General features: G+C 31.3%; 1 protein-coding gene across 1 annotated transcript; it reads left to right on the top strand.

Moving 5' to 3' along the window:
* Positions 1-13,038: 13,038 nt before the first annotated feature.
* On the top strand, positions 13,039-20,956 carry LOC125810040 (diacylglycerol kinase 5-like). Its single transcript, XM_049489555.1, has 13 exons — positions 13,039-13,124; positions 14,622-14,846; positions 15,154-15,276; positions 15,383-15,511; positions 15,816-15,901; positions 16,822-16,945; positions 17,686-17,734; positions 18,188-18,270; positions 18,981-19,048; positions 19,486-19,560; positions 19,738-19,825; positions 19,991-20,107; positions 20,320-20,956. Exons 2-13 carry the CDS (start codon positions 14,634-14,636, stop codon positions 20,644-20,646), a joined length of 1,482 nt encoding a protein of 493 aa, XP_049345512.1. The 5' UTR covers positions 13,039-13,124; positions 14,622-14,633; the 3' UTR covers positions 20,647-20,956.
* Positions 20,957-24,977: the final 4,021 nt, after the last annotated feature.

The raw sequence follows: 24,977 nt of genomic DNA, 5'->3' as shown, positions 1-24,977 counted from the left end.
TCCCTTTAAAGAACAATGCAAATCACACTTGACAATTGACACTTATTCGGTTGTGGTAGAAAATTAAGCGACTAGAGATGTAAAGGATCTAATTTGGAAAACAAGACCATTCAACTTCATTTTTGATTAGTCGTGTGATTAATCATATATATAATATTAATTTGTTATTGTTTTACTCAAAAATATAAATAAAAGAAAAATGTATAAGTTTCAAAAAATCGATTCAACTTATGGTTTAAGAGAAATCGAATTTCCAAAAGAACAAAGTCGCCACTAGATTTTTTAGTAAAAATCAAGAAAAAACTTATAAAATTTTCAACAGATTAAAATCAATTGAAAAAGGGTTCGAGTTCAATGTACATTCCGAGATGGTGTTAGGCCCTTGGAATGCCCGCTAACTTGCGGTTGACCGACGATTTGACTAAAATGACTTTGATTAATTTTTGAAATTTTAATTAAGTAAAAGAACTCATAACGACTTTGACTAATTTTTTTTTTGGAATAATAACTAAGTAAAAAACTCATTTATTTTAAACTTATTTATTTATTACTATTATTTTATTATTATTATTATTGTCATTTTAATTATCTTAAGGGAAAATGGACTAAAGGGAAATTTTTTTAAAGGGGAATAATTTTAATGACAAGACTAATAAAAATAGAGTAAGAATATAAGTATTTTAATTTGGACATGATAAAAAATTGAAATGGCTATCCGTAGGAATTTAATTAAATTAAACCATAATCAAATAATTGGTTAATCAACATAATAAACAAATAAAGAGCAAAGGAGAAAGATATCGAATTTGGGGTTTTGGCCCAACTTTAAGAACCTGTCCTAATACTAAAAATGACCCAAAACAATGAATTTAGGCCTATTTAATTAATTGGGAAAATTTTCAAAACAACAATATTTTAGCTTTTAATGGGACTCCTTAGCAATAGTTTCACTATTTATTTAAAATGTCAATATTTTAATTTGTTAAGGATTGAGTTATGTACTTATTTTATTTTGATTAATTTGAAAGAATACAAATAATTAATAACTGAATAGAGAAAATTATGGAACAAAAAATTTCAAAAAAGGTAATTTTTTTTAAAAAATTTAACATCAGTTATGTTTTTGAAAGAGCATATGTTGCCATTTTTCTTTCTAGCGTTTTTTTCTTTGTTCTTGAGAATTTTAATTATTTTTTTTAAAAACAGTAGTTTGTATTTTATATCTTATATGAGTGGAAGTGTTGGAAAATTTCTAATGCCCTCTGTTTTGGATATTTAAATGTTTGAACTTCTTTGAATATGTGTTCATCCGAAATGTATTCAAATACCTAATGATATGTATAACTAATTTAAAATGCAAAAAATGTTGGTATTGATTTATGATGAATACAACTCTTTGGCATTCTAGTTCAAGTACAAAAATAAAGGCAATTGTGTAGTATATACCAAAATATTAATACAAATTAGTTGTAGATCGAAATGATATTGAAAAATACAGTTGCGATGAATACATATATAATACATAAAATAAGTTTATTCAAAATATATTGTATTTATATTTCAATATCCAATTTTGTTATATTATTATTTCACTTTAAATTTGTAGAAAATATTTTCTAGTTTAGTTTTTATTTCAAATATCAGGTTGTATTTCAATATCATTTTGTATATCAAACACAGAATGAATACCAATAATTTTGTATTCCCCTTCTTGTGATGTATTCATCGCACAATTTTATATATTATGTATTCATAAAATTATATTGCTTTAGCCAAATAAAATACAAAATATGTCTTACTAAGTTTGTATTTCAAATATCAGGTTGTATTTCAGTATGATTTTGTATTTCAAATGAAAAAATGAATACCAATAAGTTTCCATTTCCCTTCTTATAATGTATTTGTCACAATTCTATAAATTATGTATTCAATCATAATATATAGAATTGTGACGAATACATTATATACCTATTTAAATTACTACAAACTAAAAAAGAAATACAATATTTTAAAATAAAAATACAAATGATGAGTAAAAGAAAAACAATTGACAAACAAAAATTAATATGAATACAATTGTGGTATGAATACAATTTTGTAACCTTCTTATTTGACTTTGTCTTTCTTCTTCTTCATCTACTATGTTCTTTTTTCCAATTTTTTCCATCAAAATCGAATTTGAATCCGTATTCACTTGTGCATTAGTAACCCTATAAGCAAAATTCAAAATTATTAAATATGAATGTATAAAAAAATCAAACAATATATGATATATGTGTGCTAATGTAGTTACTACAATCTACTAAATCTCAAATATGAAAACAAATTTTTTGATAATTTGAATTTCGAAATTATAAAAAATTAGAATGTATTAAATATCAAACAAAATAAACATACATATGAATTTCTAGATTCTCCAAAATCTGAAAAATTAAAAGAAAATCACAAAAAAAAAAAATGAAAATCATAACTATTTGATGAATAACTAAACAAAATTACATAAAAATTGAAAAATTCGACTGAAAATCCGTAATATATAGAATCGGTGATTTAAACATCAAATCAAAATAAATCAAAATGAATAATGGAAATTACCTTGCCAATCGAGAAATCTGCTTGAATTAATAAATAGATTTCATTTAACAATAAAGAAGATTTCTTGATAAACAACAATTTAGCACCTTGAAGAAAGATAAACTTGAAACGTGAAAGGTGGGGAAGAAACGTGAAAAGTGGGGAAGAAACATGAATGGAGTTGAAAAAAGGTTAATGTGTATTGGTTTAATTTTTTTTTTCTTGAAACAGTTATTGATATATAATTTGGTCCAATATAGGACTCTTTCCATAAATAAAATTAATTTTAAATACTAAATCTGAATACATATTATTTTATAAAAATATTGTCATTCTGCCATTTTAAATAAATATTTTAAAGTGTTGTTATTTTGACTAATTATATTAGGTATTATGACTTAATTGCTAATTTTCCCTTAATTAAATCTGCTGCTGCAAATTCTTTTGGACCTTTTTGGGCCCATTTTTGCCTCCTTTTCCACACTTAAATCTGTGTATTACATCAAACGTATACGGCATGTATTTCGACCCATTTTCGTGTATATTGGGCTATATACCAAATGTATACAACCTAAATCAGCTTTTGAACACCTATAAATCGGTTTAGGGCCTGTATTTGCTGCATTCAACCCGTATATCAGTGTATACGGGCTGTACATCAGCTTGTTTTCAGCTTTTCAGGACCTGATTCTGCTTCCGGAACCTGTATATCAGTTTCCCTTTCACCCTCGAACACCAAAGGCCGACTCGATACTCGAAAATGCAAGGAGATGATGAAAAGAGTCCAATTTTGACTTTGCGAAGCATCACATGTAAAGCAAGTGAAAGGAAAGAATTAACATGGATAATTCAAGACTATCGTTCAGCAATTTTGTCAATAAAGAGGCAATAAGCAGACACATATTCATCAAATAATATGCAAGTTAAGATAAGAATCACATGCATCAAATGAAATAAGAAACTTTATCTTCAACACAAAAAAAAAAGCATTGCATTTAGATTAATGAGATATAAGTGTATTCAAAAGACTAATCATAGAGCTAATTTGATCATTTTTGGGAAGAAAAGTTGTTTGTAAATATGAAAAGAGATCATTCATAACAAGTAGATAAATCCAAAAGTGACCAAAATGCAATCAACCAACAACGAACTAATGATAAGCATGCTAATGGTTAAGAACTTTAAAGCAAAATGACTACTAATTCCAACATTTTGGAAGGCCATAAAGCCAACTAAACATCACAGCAAACTCATCATCTAATTGCCATCATAATGACATTTAGCTAGACGAATCAAGTCATAAATACAAGGACCTGATTACTAAACAAACCAACGATCCTTGTAACTAAACTACTCAATTGGAAACTTAGAAAAGTATGATAATTAAGCACAAACGGAAACTATAGCCTAAGAATCATTAAACTAACAAATTCACATGTACACCAAGCAAAGAGAAGTATACATCAGTTTAAACTCAAAAGTCAACTAACCAAACAGTTCATTACTAGCTTACAACAACATGATATAAAGAGCTGAAGGCAGAACAATCACATCGGAAACGAAGTGCTTGCCAAACTTAGGCTAAAAATATCTTATTCGGAACTGAACATGTGGGACAACAAATGACTCAAACAAGACTAAACTTGTAAGCTAGTTAGTGCACAAAAATAGGATAAAACTTAGACACATAAAACAATATGAACTTCAATATAACCTTAGGAACACACAAACTGATCATGTAACCTCATCCAAAATGCAATAATGACAATCGAATGCAATGACCATCTTCACATAGAGATACCTCATTCAAGTAACTAGAATGGATTCCTATCCAAAAGAGTGGAAATTGATAGACATTGAACGAAAATAAGGCGAGTTTATTACCTCTTGTAGTGCAGCAAATCTGGGACGGACGAGAAGAGCACAACTCCTACCACGACTACGAGCTTAACTTTGCCGAAAACGAAACGAGAACAATACGAACAGTGATTTTTGAGGAAGAAGACGTGAGTACAAGCGTGGGGTTGCTGAGTACTGTTGCTGTTTGTTTTCTGATGTATGGGTTGCTGGAAATGGGCTGGGATATGAAGTGGGATAATGGAAATTGGGCTTGGGTTTGTAATTAGGAATTGGGTTGGCTAAATTTGAGAGGAAAATGCCTAAAACTTGGTCTTTTAATGAGTTGGAGACAAGGTGATGAGATGGCTAGAATTGCAATAAAAGGGTTAGGCAAATGAATTAACAATTTAGCCAAATTGAATTCTTTTAGTTGAATCGGCTTAAATAAGACGAATTAATATAATTAACTAACGAGCTTCTTAATCTCAACAAAATAAAATAATTAACTCAATTATAACTAATAACTCGAAAATATAAACTATTAAATAAACTAATTAATCAAATGTTTAAATAAAACTAAAAAAAAAATTGAGACGATTTTTGAATATTTATAAAATATACCCATTATATACATAATTATATAAAATATGTTTACCATTTAAAATATCATAAAAGGTGACAAAACTATTTAAAATAACTTGCAAATTATTTTGAATTTTTATAAAGTCAATTATTTCAACTCATTTGGAAATTAAGAAGCTCGATGATTAATTTTTATTGTGGAGGTCCAAAATTAGGTGTCAACAATTATCTTTTTAACTAGATTTAATAGAGCAAAATATGTATTTATTTGTCACGATTTAGACTGTCGTGATTGACACCCACACTAACGCTCCGGTGGGATAACCATTACTACTAACCAACTAACCCTAAAGCTAGACATTTAAAGATATGGAAGCAGGTTTAAATGCAGAAATATACTGGAGTTCCCATAAACTTCGAAAGTTTGACAAACAATTACTAAATTTAAGGAAACGACGCCTAGAACCTGAAAGTCAATGTACCAAAACTCTAAAGTTCAACAAGTCTAACAAAAAGGGGTACAACCCCGAATCTAAACAAACGAATATCTAAAGTACTAGTCTAAGTCCAAAGAAAATGGACTAAGTAAAAGGAGAACTCATGGCAGCCTGGAAGAATTGGCTCACCGTTGAATTCAGTCTCGATCAGTGATCTCCTATAAATGGGATTTGTCACTAGCCGTCTGAAGATGTCATGCACTCAATAAAGAAAGAACAAGTGCAGTATCAGTACACAACCACAGTGTACTGGTAGGATCACGCACCCACTCCCATAAACATAATATACGAAAACAATCACAATATAATAAGCACACATATACGAAATACAATTCAGTTATCATTTCAAGAGCAATGTACCATTCCACATTCTCATTAGCAATAGATATAGCAACACAATGGTCCTCTCATGAAACCCATACCCAAACTCTTAGTGTGCTGGAACGTGACACTTGATCCCAATTAATGTGTCGGAACGTGACACCCGATCCAAAATATGTGTTAGAACGTGACACCCGATCCCATATATGTGTCGGAATGTGAGACCCGATCCCATCAGCACAACCATAATCACAATCATATCATAATGTACAATACTCAAGACAAATAGTCAAGTACACAAAGTTCATGACATGGATCGTTCACAATCATTTCATTAGGTTTGTTTCCACATTTTATCGGATTCGCATACACGCATGCATACAATATAACAATTAATCCATATACATCACACAAACAGGAAATCAAACCATCACCTACCTCAAATCAAGCTTGAATCCTCCTAAGACACTTGATTCCTCCCTTTCCGAATTCTTTCCACTTATTCTAGGTCTACAAACAAGTAATATAACGCAAGGATCAATATATTAAGGTTTAATTGCACGGATTATAACAAACCCAATAACCCAAGACCAAATCCATGATCCCAATACCCAAATTAAGGATTTTTCCACCATTAACTTCAGATCAAAACCTTCCCCCAATAACAATTACCCAAGAATCTAAGTTCTACGGATCGAAAAACAAATTAGAGGAGTAAATCCTTATCTTTAGTGCTAGAAAAGGTGGAAAACCTTCAAGAAATAGCCCTGGGTCGTCTCTTAGCTTTCAAGAACGAAACTTGCTGAAAAATAATATTTTTAGGGTTTAATCTCGACTTAAGTCGCGACTGGCTGCTACGGCGGACTCCATCCCGCCACAGCGGCCCCACTTTGACGGGATAAATCCCGTCCCGGCGGATTGCACGGAGACAGAACGTCAGAATTAGAGTCTCAAACCCCCATTTCACAACACACCTTCAACCCATTACATTCAAAAACTACCCGTTCACACTAAGATCAGTTTCGAGGGTTCTATTCGCCCGAATTCGATTCTGTAAAGCAATATGGGCTCCTTAACGTCTTGGCTATCCACTCATGTAACCAAATTCATTATAATATCTTTCACTCATTACCATATTTCCCTAGACCTCACTGACTCTGATTTTGTCCAAATCTGGACTAGGCTAGAAATTTTCAAGTTACTACTCAAAAGTTTTCTGGCCCCAATTCTTTCCCCATTGGTTTTTCCCTAACGACGAAATCAGGTCTTTACATTAAACAATATTGGTAAATTAATTTTGAATCCACATATTAAAGGGGTAGATTGAGGCGCGCTCTGCTACATATCTTAATAACTCCAGTACATTCCCGTTTGTCTCTTCCCCTATCACGACCTTTGATTTTTTCAAGTAAATATATACATAATTAAGCACATGTTATTACGAAATACGTCACGTTAGCTAGGCTTGGTCATCTTTGATGATATTTAATTCTTGGGCTTCGTGATGTTATTTCATCCTATATATTAAATGTAGCTCAAATTTTATCAAAAGGAATCACAATTATGTTACACATCTACAGCTTAAATGTCTTTATTACATACCCATATAGTCATTCTTTGTTTATGAGGGACTTTTATTATGGACCGCCAAGGGCCAACTAAGGAATAAAAATCCTTAGATTTTGGGAATGGTTATCAATGAGATAATTAAAAGAGCAACTTTCACATATAGCAAACACAAAATTCATATTTGTATGTTATAGCAAAGTTTGCATAATTGCGCTCCATAGCAAACATAAATATGTATATTTCGCTATACATATACAAAAGAAAGCAGTTGTATAATTTGCTTTGGTATACATATACAAAAAGATCAATTGTATAAAGTGAGAGAAGCGAGTGAGTGAGCGAGATCTGGGAGAGTGGCGAGCGAGATTTGGGAGAGGGGAGAGAGGAGAACGAAAATATATGTATATATACAATTTTCACACATTTTATACATTTGCGTTTTTGTATAAAGCGAGAGAGGAGAGTGAGAGAGCGAGATCTGGGAGAGGGAGAGAGGGGAACGAAAATATATGTATATATACAATTTTCTCTCGGTTTATACAAACACAAACGTATTTTATACAATTTGAGTTTTTTGTATAAAGTGAGAGAGGCGAGTGAGAGAGCGAGATCTGGGAGAGTGGCGAGCAAGATTTGGGAGAGAGGAGAGAGGGGAATGAAAATATATGTATATATACAATTTTCTCTCGCATTATACAAACACAAACACACTTTATACACTTGCGTTTGTATAAAAAACGAGAGAGGCGAGGGAGAGAACGAGAGTGGCGAGCGAGATTCACCAGGAGAAAGGTGAAATAACAACAGTTTGCTATGAGGTACAATTAAATCAAACTATATTTATAACATTTAATTTGAATTAATAATTTGCTATTATATACAATTTTTCCTAATTAAAATTTATATCGGTCTCAGAAAAGGTAACAAACATCACCTAACACAAGTTAGGATGATATACAAAGGAGTGCATATGTATATATTGTCAATATATACGGACACATGTTGTCTTTACTTGTCTAAATTGTGATTGTTATCTCAACATGTACTGAAGGAATATGTGGCTGATATTGGAAAAGGTCTATCTTTGGGGGGCAGATTCAGAGGACTGCATGTGAGTTCACGGGAATTCAATATATAGTTTTTATTTCAATCTTATATATGTATTAACATATTCATTAATAAATATCTATAAATATTTGAATGTAAACTCATAAATTAATTGAAAGGCATGGAGCAATATGAAATCATGGATTCACCTTTGCCTATCAATATAATGATTTTCTCAGAAAGTGTTTTTACATAAATTGTAACGCATGAAATAATATGAAAAAAGTCGCCCCGTTATCTTTATTACGTTTCATATTAAGGAAATGTATGAAATATGTGTTTTTTTTTTTCATGAGCTCCTTTGGAACAGGAGCAGATACACATGTTATTATTATTTATGGTTTGACAGAATTCAATAGTTTTTGCTTTGATCTTGTATATGTGCTGGAAAATTCACTATAGCAAGCGAGACGTCGTCAAAATCATAAATTTCAAATCTTAAATCTGTCTCTCCTCGAGAATGAGAAAATTCAATAACTTCGGGTGTGTTTTGTTTGAAGAAAAATGGTTTTTAAGAGGATTTATTAATGAGTTACAAATGAAAACAAAGTGAAGTTTGATAGGTCTACTTCAGAAATTTTAGTCCACAAGCATATGTGAATAAATAATGTTAAGAAAAAAGTTGTACATTGGTGATTGCACAAGAGAGTTTGATTCCCATTTTCAGAGAGTACAGATGTACCCCATATATAATTGGGACCCTATTTTTTTTCCCCCTTTTGGCTTAAAAGTCATTGACACTCTGTTAAAGTTTGTTTAAAGATTTTAGATTGACCCTTCAAGTATGATTAGTATTTATTGAATATTCATTTTTTTGTTTCTTATTTGGTATCTGCATTGAAGTTTGACTAAATTTGAATATATTTTTTTTGTTTCCTATTCTGTATCTGTATTAGAGTCTAACTAAGTATACATCACATATTGCAAGGCCCATTCGGAAGTGGTGTTCTCAACAAAATTTTCTCCATATACATAGAGCTCGAACCTGAAATCTCTAATTAATGGTGGAGTAGTCACAACCACTACATCACAACCCATATTGGTACCTACTGAATGTCTAATTGTTTAAGAAATGCACCAATTAAACACAAAATGTTGATATGACACACAAAAATAATTGATCAATGTCTATTCATTCATTTCTAGCTATCTCTGAACACCACTCAAATTAAAATGTAAATCTACTATAAATCGAGAGGACCCAATAAGCTAATTAATAATGACATTGAAGAATTCAATAGAACTAATGGATCCTCTCGATTTCTCTACGCCAAAGATTTCAAAATGGTTCACCGGCACCGGTCATACTAACAAAGGGTGTGTTTGGTAGGAAGTAAAATATTTTCTATGATAAATGTTTTTCTTTTTGTTAATTAGGAAAGTAAGTAAGTTTTTATACTTATTGTTTTGTGTTCGATATGTAATTAAAAAGTGTTATCTTAAAAATATTTGCATATAATTACAACAAATACTATATGATGAGGTGAAGGAAAAGGCAGGCGGGGATCTACCGAAGTGAAGGTGAAAATGAGGTGTGTTTGAAATATGGAAGACAGAGTCTTGTGATTTGTGTGGAATGACAAAGAGCTACTTGGTTGATTGGATTTTGTGCCATTTGTTTCTTTATTATTTGTATTTTTAATTTTATCCTTGTGAAATTTTTCATAAAGTAGTTTTTCATTGTTTTGTAAAACGATAAAGAGGCTAGTGTTATGTCCCGTCATTTTGACAGTCAAATTTTGTATCCGGATAGGGGCGGAGGAATTTAGAGTTGTGACTCTAAGTCCGTGACACTAGGGTGCTAACTAATACTATAATAATAATAATTTAAAAAAAAGGACGAGGTGCAAATTATAAACCAAGAACATATGTTATGAGTGCAAAGCACAATGAACTTGATTGGTGACTTTTATCGTAATGATAGTTAGGCAATTGAGGATGGTAATTGTAAACAAGGATGTTAATTGTGAGCGGTGGATGGTGATAGTTGTCTAGTTGATAGTGATGAGCGGCGATGAATGATAATAAATTTAGTGATGAATAGCGGTGATGATTAACGGTGAAAGTTGATGAAATTGATGATTAATATGTAGATTGCAAACCAACACAAGCAATTAATATTTGAATAATTAAGATTAAATTAAACACAAAAATATAAACAAATGAAGCCTAAGCATAGGGGTGTTCACGGGTCGGTTTGGATCGGTTATTGGTCAAAATCAAAACTAAACCAACTTAATCGGTTTAAAATTATCAAAACCAAACCAAATATAATATACATTTATCGGTTTGGTGGTTATTGGTTTTGGTTTCGGTTTGGTTTGGTTTGGTTCAGTTATTTGGTTATTAACCATACGCAAAAATAAAAGAAACAATTCATTCAAAATGTGAAAAAAGTGACAACAATCCATTCAAAACAAAAAATAGTTAGAATGATTTAAATTACTGAACTTTCGATCACTAAATTTACTATCAATAAAGCTTTAAAATTCACTATATTGGCCTAGAAGGAAAGACAATAACATTTTCAGTCCACAAAGAATTATCATAAACACTCATATATATGAAATCAATAAGATAAATGTTTCATCTTGGACATTTTTGCTTTCACTAAGTAAATTATAAAGAAATATTAATGAAAATATGTATAAGATCTTTAAAATAGTTTATAAAAACAATATATTAAGTATGTATATTAATAAAATATATGTATATAATTCATCGATTCAGTTCGGTTACTTCTTCGATTTTTTCGAATAAAATCATAATCAAACCAAATACTATCGATTTTCAAAAATCTAAAACCAAACCAAACCAAACCCAAATAAAATTGGTTTTATTTTATCGATTTGGTTCGATTTTTCGATTTGGATCAGTTTTTATCCAAACCATGAACACCCCTACCTAAGCATGTGAGTTCAATTTCATATTAAGTTCAAGATTTTCTTTCCCCTTCTCAAATCCCAACTCCATATAGCAGAAAAAATTTTCTTAAAAAAGTTTAATCTAATTATTTATTTATTTAAGCAGTAGTTATTATTATAATTATCATCGTTTTATTGTTTAAAAACCTACGATGTCATAATCCTTTCTTGGATCAGATAAATAGTTTGTTTGTCAAACTTTTAAAATTATCTTATTTTAAGGAATAACTTTTTCTTCGGAAAAGTATTTTTAGTGAAAAACAATTTATGTTTGACAAATAAATTTTAAAAACAATTTATGTGGCCAAAGATTTCGAAATGGTTCACCAGCACTGGTCATACTAACAAAGGGGGTGTTTGGTAGGAAGTAAAATACTTTCTATGAAAAATGCTGTTTTTTTGGTAATTAGGGAAGTAAGTAAGTTTTTATACATAGTTTTTTGTGTTTGATATGTAATTAAAAAGTGTTATCTTAAAAATATTTGTATATAATTACAACAAATACTATATGATGAGGTGAAGGTGAAGGTAGGTGGGATCTACTGAAGTGAAGATGAAAATGAGGTTAGTGATGATTAACAGTGAAAGCTGATAAAATTAAACTTTGAATGATTAATATGTAGATTGAAAACCAATACAAACAATTAATATTTAAAATAATTAAGATTAAATTAAACATAAAAATATAAACAAACGAAGCCTAATTAGCATGTGAGTTCAATTTCATATTAAGTTCAAGATTTTCTATCCCCAAGATTTTAAAAAGTTTTCTAAGCTTTTTTAAAAAAAAAAAGTGTTATAAATTATATAATTTAGTGGTAGGTCCTACGTGAATATTCTTTAGTTATCACGAAATCTCAACTCTTGTTCATTTTCTTTTGTGGGCCCATTTTGGGAATCAAATTCATTTGTTGAGTTGAACTTATAAATTCGCTAATTATGAATTGGGCGCTTTATTCATGGATAAGATAAGCTGAATTTTAATTAAGGCCTAATAATTTCACTATAGAAATAAAAATAAAAAAATTGGTTACTATTGGAAATTGAAAGCTTACCTACCTAGTTCCAATAATTTAACTAATTGATGTCACACTTTGTGTGACCCTAATCCACAATAGTAATACTAATATGCTATTCCACTAATTATTCACTTTTAAATAATACTAATTTTAATATTTTTATTAATGTAGAATATAAATTTATATGTAAAATTTTGCTTAACTTATAATTATTACAAATAAATTTGATCACAATGTGTTTATCCTTAATTGGATGTTTTGGGTTCAGTTCTTTGAAAATCAATAATTTTTTATTGAGAATATCGTCTTCATACATAAAGCTCAATGTGTATACCGAATAATGAGAAACCAAAATAATACTAACAATAAAAATTGAGGGAATACTCTTGAGTTAATCAACTAAAGCATACACCACCGAGTTTGTGATCGAGTCACAAATATCCTTTCATTCTTAATTAAAGGTTTCAGATACAAATCAAAATATGAAGTTGAGCACTTTTACTCCTCAAATTAGAACTTTTTGACGCGAATCCGAATTAATCCATGCCCAAATCAGTCAACCCCTGCCCCACACATACTTTTTCTCATTCTCATTGGATACTTTTAGATCCAATTTTTTTTCTCTCTCTACAAAGTAGTTAGCATTTTCTGTTTCAGTTGGAATTTCTCAGCCCAATCCTCTGTTTTCTCAGGTAAATTCTCTCTTCACTCGCTAATTTCTCATCCAAATTCATTCGATTTGCAATGTTTTTTTTTATCGTTGGAATAAAAAAGTAACAGTTAATCTCTTTGTATTCCTTTGTGATCGTGTTTTTTTATAATCTGAATTGCGTTTAAGATGTAATAGCTTGATTTCCTCAGTGAGAAAATGTTGATGTTTTTGGCTTTTTAGCTGTTGAAATGATTGCTACTTGTATGGGTCCATGGGCGGAACTACCTTATGCGAAAGAGTGATCCACTGCACATCCTTCGTTTGAAAATTATGTGGTGTATAGATTTTGCACACCTTTAATGTAATTGAGAAGAAAAGTTGCACACCCTTCACCAATATGGGTCATACTTAACAACAAGAACATACTCGTTGTAATCTCACAAGTGGGGTGGGGAAGTGTAAAATGTAGGCAGATCTTACCCCTTACCTTTGTGGGCTAGATTGATTCTTTTCAATGGACCCTCGTCTCAGAGAAAATGAAGTTATTCGGGGAAGAGTTGTGAGAAGAAATACTCTTTATTGCTTTAGATGTTGTAAATGAATGCCAGCTTTGTATGGGTCAAACTCTTTATTGCTTTGAATGTTGTAAATGAATGACAACTTTGTATGGTTCACACTCTTTATTGCTTAACGACAGCAACAACATACGCAGTAGAATCTCATAAATGAGGTCTGGGAGGGTAAAATGTAGGCAAATCTTACCCCTACCTTCGGATAGACCGTCGACTCAAAAATAGTGAAGTTATTTGGGAAAGGGTTGCAAGAAACAATACACTTTATTGCTTAACAACAACACCAACATACCTAGTGTAATTCCACAAGTAGGGTCTGTGGAGGGCAAAATGTACACAGATCTTACCCTATCTTTGTGGGGTGGAGAGGGTGTTTCCAATAGACCCTTGGCTCAAAAAGTGATGTTGTTCAGTGAAGGTTTGCAAAAAGAAACAGTCTTTATTGCTTTGAATGTTGTAAATGAGTGCCATCTTTGTATTGGAAACTCTTAATTGCTTGACTGTTGGATGGAAATGTTGACCTAGCGGATATGAAATTCAATGTCTTTTGTTAGAATCCTATGTTGCTTGATGTTTCGGATCGTAGTCTCTTTATATGATTTTGGGCAATGTTCGCTGCTTTAACTAGCTGTGAGGTTGAATTATGTCCAAGGTCCGTTTTCTTAACATGTTTCCAAAACCCATCCTGATGCTTGGTTACCTAATGTTGGGGTCCCATGTTAACTGAGTTTTAGCAGGTTGACAAGTAGATTATTAAGTTGCACAAAAGTGGCCCGAATACCACCATTGCAGAAAAATGAATATAGAGGATTCATTTAACTGTTTTTAACTAATTTGAGATTGAGGGATAGTTGATTGATTGATTGATTGTATATATAACAAATTGTAGCATATTCATGTATTGAACTAGTGATGGTTTTGTCTTTTCATATATATTCTTTTCACCAACTCTTTCTGGTTTGCAGGTACAGCTAGTTATGGCCACTTCCGAAAGCAATTTTAATGAGGACATCAAGAAAGATTTCTATATCCCTACCTATATACTTTCTGAGGATGCAAGTCAGAGTGATGATGTAAAATTGCCTGATGTACCGACATGTCCCGTGCTAGTATTCATCAACTCTAAAAGTGGAGGTCAACTTGGTGGAGATCTTCTTAATACATATCAATCACTTCTTAACAAATATCAGGTATTTTAAGCTGGTTGCCTTGATTTACATAGCAGAGCTTGGTGAACATAAAGTGTGAGACAAGATTGAAAAAAATTCTTTTTGAGTCATCTTTACCAATTCTCAATTAAAAAGTTAGACCTTAAGTCAGGTTGTGACAGTACCACTAAACATTTAATGGGATATAGAATTTAGAGACACCACTTCACTGTTTCCTTTTTAAGCTTGATAAATAAATTGTATGGCTCTGTTTAATCATTTTGTCTTTTCTGTTTTCGTTCTGTGGTTTCAGGCAGATCCCTCATATAGTTGCATTTTAACTTTTCAGGTTTTTGATTTGGGAAAAGAAACTCCTGATAGTGTTTTACACAGACTCTATCTGAATCTAGAAAAACTAAAGAACAATGGTGATGAATTTGCCGCGAAACTTGAGGAGAGATTGAGGATCATTGTGAGTACAACTCTTTTTTAAGTAGTTTATTATATTTACCGAGTTTCTTATAAATTTACCTGATGATTTCTTTCCGGCATTTAGCCTTGACACAGTTGTTTACTAGGTTGCAGGTGGCGATGGCACAGCTGGCTGGCTTCTTGGAGTTGTATCTGATCTCAAACTATCTCAGCCACCACCAATTGCTACTGTGCCTTTGGGAACTGGAAACAACCTTCCATTCTCTTTTGGCTGGGTAAGGATCCTTAGATGAACAGCGCAACTCGCCAATATGTGGTGGATATATTTTTCTGTCAATGATTGATGCAAATAGAGTTGTGTGACAACTGTTATAATGTTTACTGCTATTTCATTGAGTGATTATTATTTTTAGTTTAGCTTATGCTATCACATGAAATTTTATAGACAAACCAGCTCATTTACGTTTTCCACTTAAGTTAGATGCTGGATTTCAAGTTTATCTCATCTGTGATACATCATTCAGAATTCATCATAGAGGATGATACACCATATTAATATGCATTTGTTGTAACTGGCAGGGCAAGAAGAATCCAGGAACCGACCAAAACTCGGTTATCTCATTCTTGAAGAAAGTAATGGATGCAAAAGAAATGAAGATAGACAGGTTATTCCATTCAAACGATTCAAAGAGCTAGTTTGTGTATGTTATAGTGGCCTCTGGGCTCTGTGAGCTTTTCTAAATTGAAAGTTGATTCCTTTAAAAGGACGTTCAATTGTTCACTAAAATTCTTGCCAGTGTCTGATACAAACTGGAGATATTGTATGCTCTAACCAAATTTAAGTATCCCATTTAAAATTATTGAGACGAGAGTTAGTAATTATAGTGAATACAATGCAGGACCTGTAAGGCTCATGAGTAATAAAATGTTTCTTTTTTCTTTTTCCCGAGAACAGAAAGAAAAGGGAAAAGGTAATATTGAGAAGTAAAAAAGTAGCCTGGATAGATAAAAAGGAATAGTTGCAGTGTCTTCCTATATTTTTACCTGTATAGTTTATCCTGCAGTAAACTAAAAAGTGATACTGGACGCATACACACCCTTCTTTTAATTTCTTCCGTGCACTATTATAATTGGGCAACATTTTGTAGATATTATATTTATTGTGAGAACTGTTGATAACATGAAAGCTTAATTCACAAAATAGAAGTAGCATTAGCAATGTTGATATTTTCAAAAACTCTTTTGTTTTATGGTTGTGTTAAGGACAATTATATATTCAAAAGCTGATAGATCTGTGTTTCAAAAGCATCATTTATGTCGATTATTTTAAAACTTTTGGTTAAAATATTGCACAACCCTAATAAACTATTTCAGAACTTCATAAATTTTTAAAGCTTTTTGGAAGTTCTGATCTATAGAAGTTTTATGGAAGTTTTAGTATTACTATATCCGATATTCTTATTAAAGTTTGACGATTCGTCTGATTTTATACAGTACTCACAATATTATAAGTGATTTTATAGTTTAATTGATGACACTGATTGAGACCAATCAGCAAATATTGAAAGATTTGCCGTTTAAACAGTTGGCACATTCTAATGAGGATGAGAGCACCAAAAGAGGGTTGCTGTGATCCTATTGCACCACTTGAATTGCCTCATTCGTTGCATGCGTTTCACCGGGTGTCTCCTTCTGATGATTTTAATGTGGTAAGAGCTGTACATAAGGAAACTTATATTGTTTAATATGAAAAATTACAGTATTATACTAGTCTAGCTCTATCGTTCATGCCCGCCTAAGGTCCTGTCATCTTTACTTTTCTTTCTGTGTTACATTCTTTGTGAGACTTGCCTGTATGGAAAACCTCTGTGGAGCACTGGAGATCCTACTCATAAACTAAGTTGTGGTATTATCTTACTTTTCTTTTGTTTTTGTTCTTTTCCTTTTTCTCTACTAAGGCGACTTCAATTTGAAAAGAGTGAATGGTCGAATTGTAATATCATGTTTTACAATTGCTTGCAGTGTGCTAATTCATTGACCTATGTTCTATCTGAATACAAATTATTTACGTAAAATATTCTAATATAATCTTCACAGAGAAGAAGGTGCAAATTGAAAGACTACAGTACACTTAAGAACCTGAATGCTTCTTCCACATTCATTACACTTAAAAAATTTCGAACTTAATTTTTATGTATTTACTTTCACATATGAGGTCCTGCTTCAGGCTAGGTATGTAATTTCACTATGAAATTCCTATACAAATTTCTAATTTGATTATTAAATGACAGCAGACACATGCATGCACAATTTGTGGGATTTGAGAATCATATTCCATTTTATTGTCTGTTACAAGCTTTATCTTTGTTGAAATTGAAGAGCATAAGCTCCTCTTTTTTAATTTTTCTTTTTATTGCTATAATCAAACTACTTATTTAATATCTCACAGGAAGGATGCCATACATTTCGTGGAGGATTCTGGAATTATTTCAGCATGGGTAAGGAATATTTTCTTGATTATGAAATACGTTCCTGAAAGCCATCCAACATTTTCATTTCGTTCCTGAAAATCTACCTTCTTGTGTCAAAATAGAATAATCTCTATTTATTTTTTTAAGATGGTGTCGTTCTTAATTAATTCAAAGTGTAAATTTTGAAACCAGAAAGGAGGTTCTTTGTATTATAAAGCTAGAAAGAATCAATTGTTAAATTTTTTAAATAAGTCAGAGCTAATAAGTTTGTGAAGGCCTACATTGGACAATGATTTCACTGAATGACAACCTGTATTTGGATATGAAAGCATCCTAGTATTGTAGTTGACATGAATAAGGTGGCTACAAATTATGTCTCAAACCCGAAAAGGAAAGCTGAGTGTATTTTGAAAGTACTATGCTGCTTGTACTATTGTTTATCTAGTAACAGATCTAATCTTAAATTCTCTTTGTCATCAGGGATGGATGCACAAGTATCATATGCATTTCATTCAGAACGAAAGATGCATCCTGAAAAATTCAAAAACCAGCTTGTCAATCAGGTATTGAAGTGCATGAAGGATTAAGATGACTTGGTTCCATTTTTATACATTTATTCTTGAAAGGCAAGGAATTAAGATGACTTGGATCCATTTTCATTTATTATCTGACTCATTGTATCCTTTTGTAGTAATATCTATCTTGAACTCAATAGATTCTAGTTCTGTGATACCGGAAAAAGCAGAAAAAACAAAAGTATTATGAATTTTAGCAATTGACTTAGCTGATAAAACGATGGGTGAGATGTAACGGTTCTTTTCAGAGAGGGAAGGAAGGGATTTGTGGAAATCCTTGAATCTTTCGTAAGGGCTCATTTGCTTCTTCATTTTTCAGACATGCGGTAAAAGAGAGGTTTTTGAAAAATTTCAAATTGTTACAGAACATTGAAAATATTTTTGCTATCACATTGTGTACTATCAGAAAAGGGATAACTCACTTTCTGTTCAGCTTAATAATTATCATGTAAATATAATTGATGGTCTCTACACTCTATTGCCAGTGTTCGTTCTTGAATGAAGTTATTGTGTACTTTTTCCTTGAGGTAGTGATTTAGCATTCTCCGAGATTAAGCCTATGGTTTCCTTCTGTACTCTAGGCTTATAAAAATGCAATACCCTGGATTATTTCTTGAAAACAAGCATTTCATTTTATTCGAAACTTGGTGGTATTATTTATGGAAGATTGACTTATGGATTTCTGGCTTTCTCATTAGAGTACATATGCAAGGCTTGGATGTACGCAAGGATGGTTTTTTGCATCCCTTGTTCACCCTTCTTCAAGGTGAATCTTCAGTGTGCTTAATTCATAACTTCTTGTAGATCTTTTCTTACAATAATTGAAATGGAATCTCTCATGTACATAAGGAAATTAATTAGCTAGATATGATTAATTTAGTTAAATCTCCTGAGAACAACCAAATAGCCATAGTTCTTTCTCCTTTTATACTATCCTCAAATAGCCATATATATTTCCTCGGACTTATATAACTCGAACATGAAAAAACAAAATTTGTGGAGAACTCAGTAACTACTACAAGATTTATCTGACGCATAACTTGTGCCGATAAATTTATGCAAATAGAAGAAACATCATGCTTTTTTATAATATCGAGAAGAAAGAACAATGGTTCAAGTAAATATTTATAGGATTCATTATCTTTACTATTGCCGCTTTGATGGTATATATTATGAGCATATATGGATTTACATTTACTGCAGGAACATAGCTCAACTGGCCAAGGTTAAGATAATGAAAAAGCACGGCGAATGGCAAGACCTTGACATTCCTCACAGGTAGCATCAATTAGTTGTTGTTACAAGGAAAAGTTAGAAGAGATTATGGCTCTTCTCCTGTAGTATAATTCTGGTTGTATCATGTCGTTGTCTCTATGTTTTGCTAGTTGATTGCTAAACATGACAACATCTGAGTTATGAACACAGTTCCTCTTCTTTGTCCCATTGTACTTGCAGTATCAGGTCAATTGTGTGCCTAAACTTGCCTAGCTTTTCTGGTGGACTAAATCCTTGGGGAACACCAAATAGCAACAAACGCCGAGATGTCTGTACTCTATTTATTTCTTCCACCATCTACTGTTTTTTCCTTTCTTCTGCTTTCTATGTGTGTGTCGCCTGTAGTGATATCAATAGATTTCTGTCTTAAAAACCTTTTTTTTCACTTTCCCTTTCCTTTTCTATTCATGTATTTATCAATGTAAATGGACAGAGGGACTTGACTCCACCATTTGTTGATGATGGCCTCATTGAGGTTGTTGGCTTTAGAAATGCTTGGCATGGAATGGTTCTTCTTGCTCCAAATGGGCATGGGACACGGCTTGCACAGGTTTGGGTTATTAATTTGTTCTTTCAAGGATAAAGGTGTGTATTTATTATGCATGCACTTTTATAGGCATACCATATAGTGATATTCATACGTAGATTTCACGTGTTATCTTTTATTCATACATGATGAAGGAACATATGAAAGCATGACCTGCTAAAACTTGAGCTGCCTTCCTTCTTTTGAATTTTTTGGTTACATTTCTCTGTTTGTAGGCACATCGTATCCGGTTTGAGTTTCATAAGGGTGCAGCTGACCACACATTCATGAGGATCGATGGGGAACCATGGAAGCAGCCTCTCCCCGTTGATGATGACACAGTTGTGGTAGAAATCGTGCATCTTGGCCAAGTTAAGATGCTTGCTACCCATGATTGCAGATCCAAAAGTGTACACGACCCTTCAAGTCATGTCAATCATGATTGTGATGACGGAGATAGTGATGGTGAAGAGGAAGATTCGGTCGTGGAAGAACAGAGGAAATTCGGGGCAGCAGACACATTCAAAATTCCTGAGGAAGTTGACATTTCACATATCAGTTGATTCTTTAATCCCAACTTTTGTTCAAAATCTTCTTCTGTGACAACCACCATAATGATTTATGTGATATATATATATAGATGGGAAATGGTTCTTGTGAGTTGTGAGATATATTATGACATTGACTTTTCAGTATTTTGCATACTAATTTCTTGATCAATTACAGTGTAAATGTGAGTTGAATTTTTTAGTATATGATTCTGGAAATGATGGGAGATATCTCTCTATTGTAACTTGAAATTTCAAGAAAATTATTATTTGCTATGATTCTATGATTTGATAAGAGACTTACAATATGATTTTCTTTACACGAGTTACAATCTCCTTATTATTTTTTATGTCCTCTTTACTTCTGTATGGTTTTGTTAGCTGCTCTAATGTTCATTACTTGACCTGAGGGTCTTTTGAAAATAATCTCTCTACCTTCTCTAGGTAGTGTTAAAATTTACGTATATTCTATTCTCTTCCTACCCCGTTTTCAGGACTATACTAGGTGGTTGTGATTTTTATTGAGTTGCAATCTTAAATTATTAGTAGTAAATGTTTATATGAGATTGTTTCGTTTCTTGTATGATACATTTACGCCGATAAGCAAAATTGTCTAAAAGATAGTACGAAAATTACAAAAATAAATAAATTGATATCTTATGATATGTTAGGAGTTGTATTTTTCACTTACACTAACTACACACAATATCATTATCATAATCTCGATTATTAATTTTTAAAAATATTATAGTATTACCCTACTAAATTAATAAAGTAAAAATATAAAGTAATTAACCATGTTGGGTGTGTTTGATATAGAGGAAAATGTTTTTCTTGAAAACTAAAAATATTTTTTTTAAAAACAATTGAGGGTCTTACTTATTTTCTAATGAATGGTATGTAAGTAAAAAAGTACAAAGAAATGCAGTGAAAAGTAAGCGTTCGAGGATTTAATTTTCTCCCATGAACTATTTGAGTCAATGGATTAATTCTATCCAAAACTTAAGATAATCGATATAAATCGAAAAAGGATTCATAAGTACTTATATAAAATATAAATATCCAATAGGGATAAAATTTTACACTTTAGCAAACATGGATATTTTCAAGCTATATGACATGTCTATGTGTCAAGTCTTATCCTTTAACAACACCTTGATGAAGTACAACAATTATAATATTTAATGAAAAAGGTTTCACATGCTTATATCCTCATTCCTCCAATACTTGTGGAGACAACATGGGTGCAATCTTGGATAAACTTCAATTGAAGATTAAAAAGGTACTGAGTTCGTTCGAACCTCACAAATTTTTACTTAACTCCGTCTCTGCTTATAGAAGTATTACAATAGGTGATTAGAGTGTTGATGTTTTGCTTTCTACTTTCTAGAGTAGGAGGAGTGTAGTTTTGAAAAAAATTGTTGGAATGGATTTAAATGTAAATGTGAAAGGTGTCAGAGTTAATTTCTTTAATTATAAAGATAATTAAAAATTACTCGAATTTTAAAGGAGATTGGAGGAAATTATATACGAAAAAAAAAAGATATTTTTACCCCCTTAAATAAGGAGATTTTCACAATAAAAAATTTTATGTTCCTATATTTCGTAATTTATTTTTTATTTAGTAACTAGAGAATTTGATTCTTCAACACAATGGATAATATGCTAAATGGAACACCCTTCATTCACAATTTTAGTTCTTATATATTCGTAGTTGAAATTTATCATTTCGACTCTAATGTAAACTTACCAAATCAGACTAACAAATTCTATACTACCATAAAAAATTACTTAGGAATAAATTGACTCGAACATCATTGTTATAAAAAAGAAAAATGCAACATGAATATATACTGCTGCAAATGTATATAAATTGAGTACTCAGACAGTAGTGATAAGGTGGAATCTTTTGACAAGCTGCAAGCCTTCAACTGTCTTCTGACCAGAAAATATATTAATCTTTTATAATTTAGATCCTTTCTCCAACGTTTTTAAATTATATTTAACTTTTATATATATTTATAATTTTAAAAGAATGTATTTTTCTTTTTTAGTGATTCTTTAATTAGTTCAACTTTTTGCATGATATTGTTAAAAACTAAAATTACAAGATTATATTTTACTAGTGAGGTCTGATAAGGTAGAGTACACGTAGACTTTATGTTCACCTCAAAGATGAGGTAAAAAGATTGATTTCAATGACATCCAACTCAAGACAAAAACAATCTGAAAAACATAATGAAAATACAAGATATAATAAATAGTATCAAAACAATACTTTAATAAATTAATACTGCAAACAAACTACACGAAATAATAGATCATAGTAACAAAAATCAAAGAAAAAAAATTCTACAAGTATATAGTCCTATGACTACTAGTAAAGCCAACAAGACAAAATACTCATATCTACTAGTATGGACATGCATACTTGAATTTCACATATCTCTAATTTATGAGTAACAAAATTTAAAAAACTTATTTACTTTTAAAAATTTCATAATAAATCAAAGGGAAAAAGGATAAATATATCTCTGAACTATCGTAAATGGTATGCATATACCCATCGTCATACTTTTGGGACATTAGTGTGCCTGCTTTCCAAAAACTAAAGCATATATGGCTTTCACTCTAATGGTAGACTAAATAGGGACATGTGGCGCAATCTTATTCGTCGACCCGATATTTAATAAATATTGAGTCGGTAGATAAGATTATGGCACATGTATGTCCGTTAGTATAAAGCGTATATATGCTCTAGTTTTTGAATGACATAGGCATCAATGTCCCAAAAATATGACTGAAGGTATATGTATATCATTTATGATAGTTCAGAGATATATTTGTCTTTTTTCCCTAAATCAAAACATAACAATTGAAACGCGTGTACTACATGATGTAGCATTTGCGTATTTGAAATGATGCATCGACTCCTTTATACAACTATATATATGAAGCAAACTTGACTTCATATTATATATCCTCTCAAAATTAAACAATTTTATTTCCAGCGCAGAAATATATATGATCAAATTAATTATTCCTAGAGCAAAAAAATTAGCAGAAGAAGCAATTACAGAAGTGAAAGATAAATACAAGAGATGTGAATCTACTAGTAGCAATATCAATGACACGACGCCGTCAGATAAAGGGGAATTTGTTGAAGGAAGGATGAAAAAGAGGATAACAGAGGAATCACTCAGAATTGTTATGTATTTGAGCTGCATTTGGGGTCCTAACTAACTACTCCTTTTGTATAGAGTATCTTTCAGATTTCGAGATTCAAATAAATCGTTTTATTTTTCATGTCTTTTAAGATATCTTTGTGAGCTATACTACTTTTTACGTAGGGCTTAAATATGTAAATTTTATTTAAAAAAGATTAAAGACTTCATGCATGAATTCATGATCAAAATTAAACTGTTTGACTTTCATAAATCGAACTAGGCCATATAAATTAAGGGCAAACTTAGCTGAGAAGTATAGGTTCATACGAGTCCAGTTATTTTCATCGAGATCCTTCATATATATGTATATATCAAGAAAATCATTAAATATCTATAAATGATTGATTGTAAAGCCAATTATTATTGCTTATTAACTTGAAGCCGATATAAAAATTCATAAAATTCAAATCATGAATGGGTTCAAGCATATGAAATCCAACAAATGATGAATTTTTTAGCAATAATATTTGCTTGAAAGAGAAGTATTTAATTTAATACGATTTTCAATATGAATATCTATCATAAAAGCATCTTTAAAGAAATGAAAATTCGCCGAGTACAATAATAATTGTAATAATGTGCTCAAATACAATAACTTTCACTAATATAATGTTGTTTCATACTTCTTTTTTTTTTTTTTTGCTAGGTTTTGGTGTAAATATTTTTCTCAGGATGAAAATTATCAAAGGTTATTTTTCTTGATGAGTAGTTCAATCCTTTTTGTAATATGATATATAATATGTCAAAAGGGATACTCAGATACCAAAATGAATTACAATAATTTTGAATTTATTTATTTATTTTTAATCCTCCTTGTAGGAAGCTTCCACTTTTTTATTCTGTTCGTGATTCAAGGTGGAGGGTGTTTACCGTCTGTTTAATGACAACTAGCAAATGTATTAAGATAGATTACAATAACCACCGGAGGTTGTGGTGGAGTGGAAGTTTCAGCTCAAGACACTTCTCTTTGGTAGGGAGGCTTAAGCACTCTGTATGAGTCAAAATTAGAATTTGACATTTGGGCATATCAAAACGTGACATGTGGCAATCAGAATATAATCGAATCCAACTGAGTAGGAATGACACCCGGCACAAAGATTGCTTTCTACCACGCAAATC

This window comes from Solanum verrucosum, unplaced genomic scaffold (genome assembly GCF_900185275.1).
Source record: "Solanum verrucosum unplaced genomic scaffold, falcon-dt-bn FXZP01000281.1, whole genome shotgun sequence".
Lineage (NCBI taxonomy): Eukaryota > Viridiplantae > Streptophyta > Magnoliopsida > Solanales > Solanaceae > Solanum > Solanum verrucosum.
This window is presented reverse-complemented; position numbering and strand designations above follow the sequence as displayed.

Coding starts and splice junctions, on each gene's coding strand:
- LOC125810040 (XM_049489555.1), top strand. CDS start 14,634: ATGGCCACTTCCGAAAGCAATTTTAATGAGGACATCAAGAAAGATTTC. Junction 15,277..15,382: donor AGGAGAGATTGAGGATCATT/GTGAGTACAACT, acceptor GTTGTTTACTAG/GTTGCAGGTGGCGATGGCAC. Junction 19,049..19,485: donor CTTGTTCACCCTTCTTCAAG/GTGAATCTTCAG, acceptor CATTTACTGCAG/GAACATAGCTCAACTGGCCA.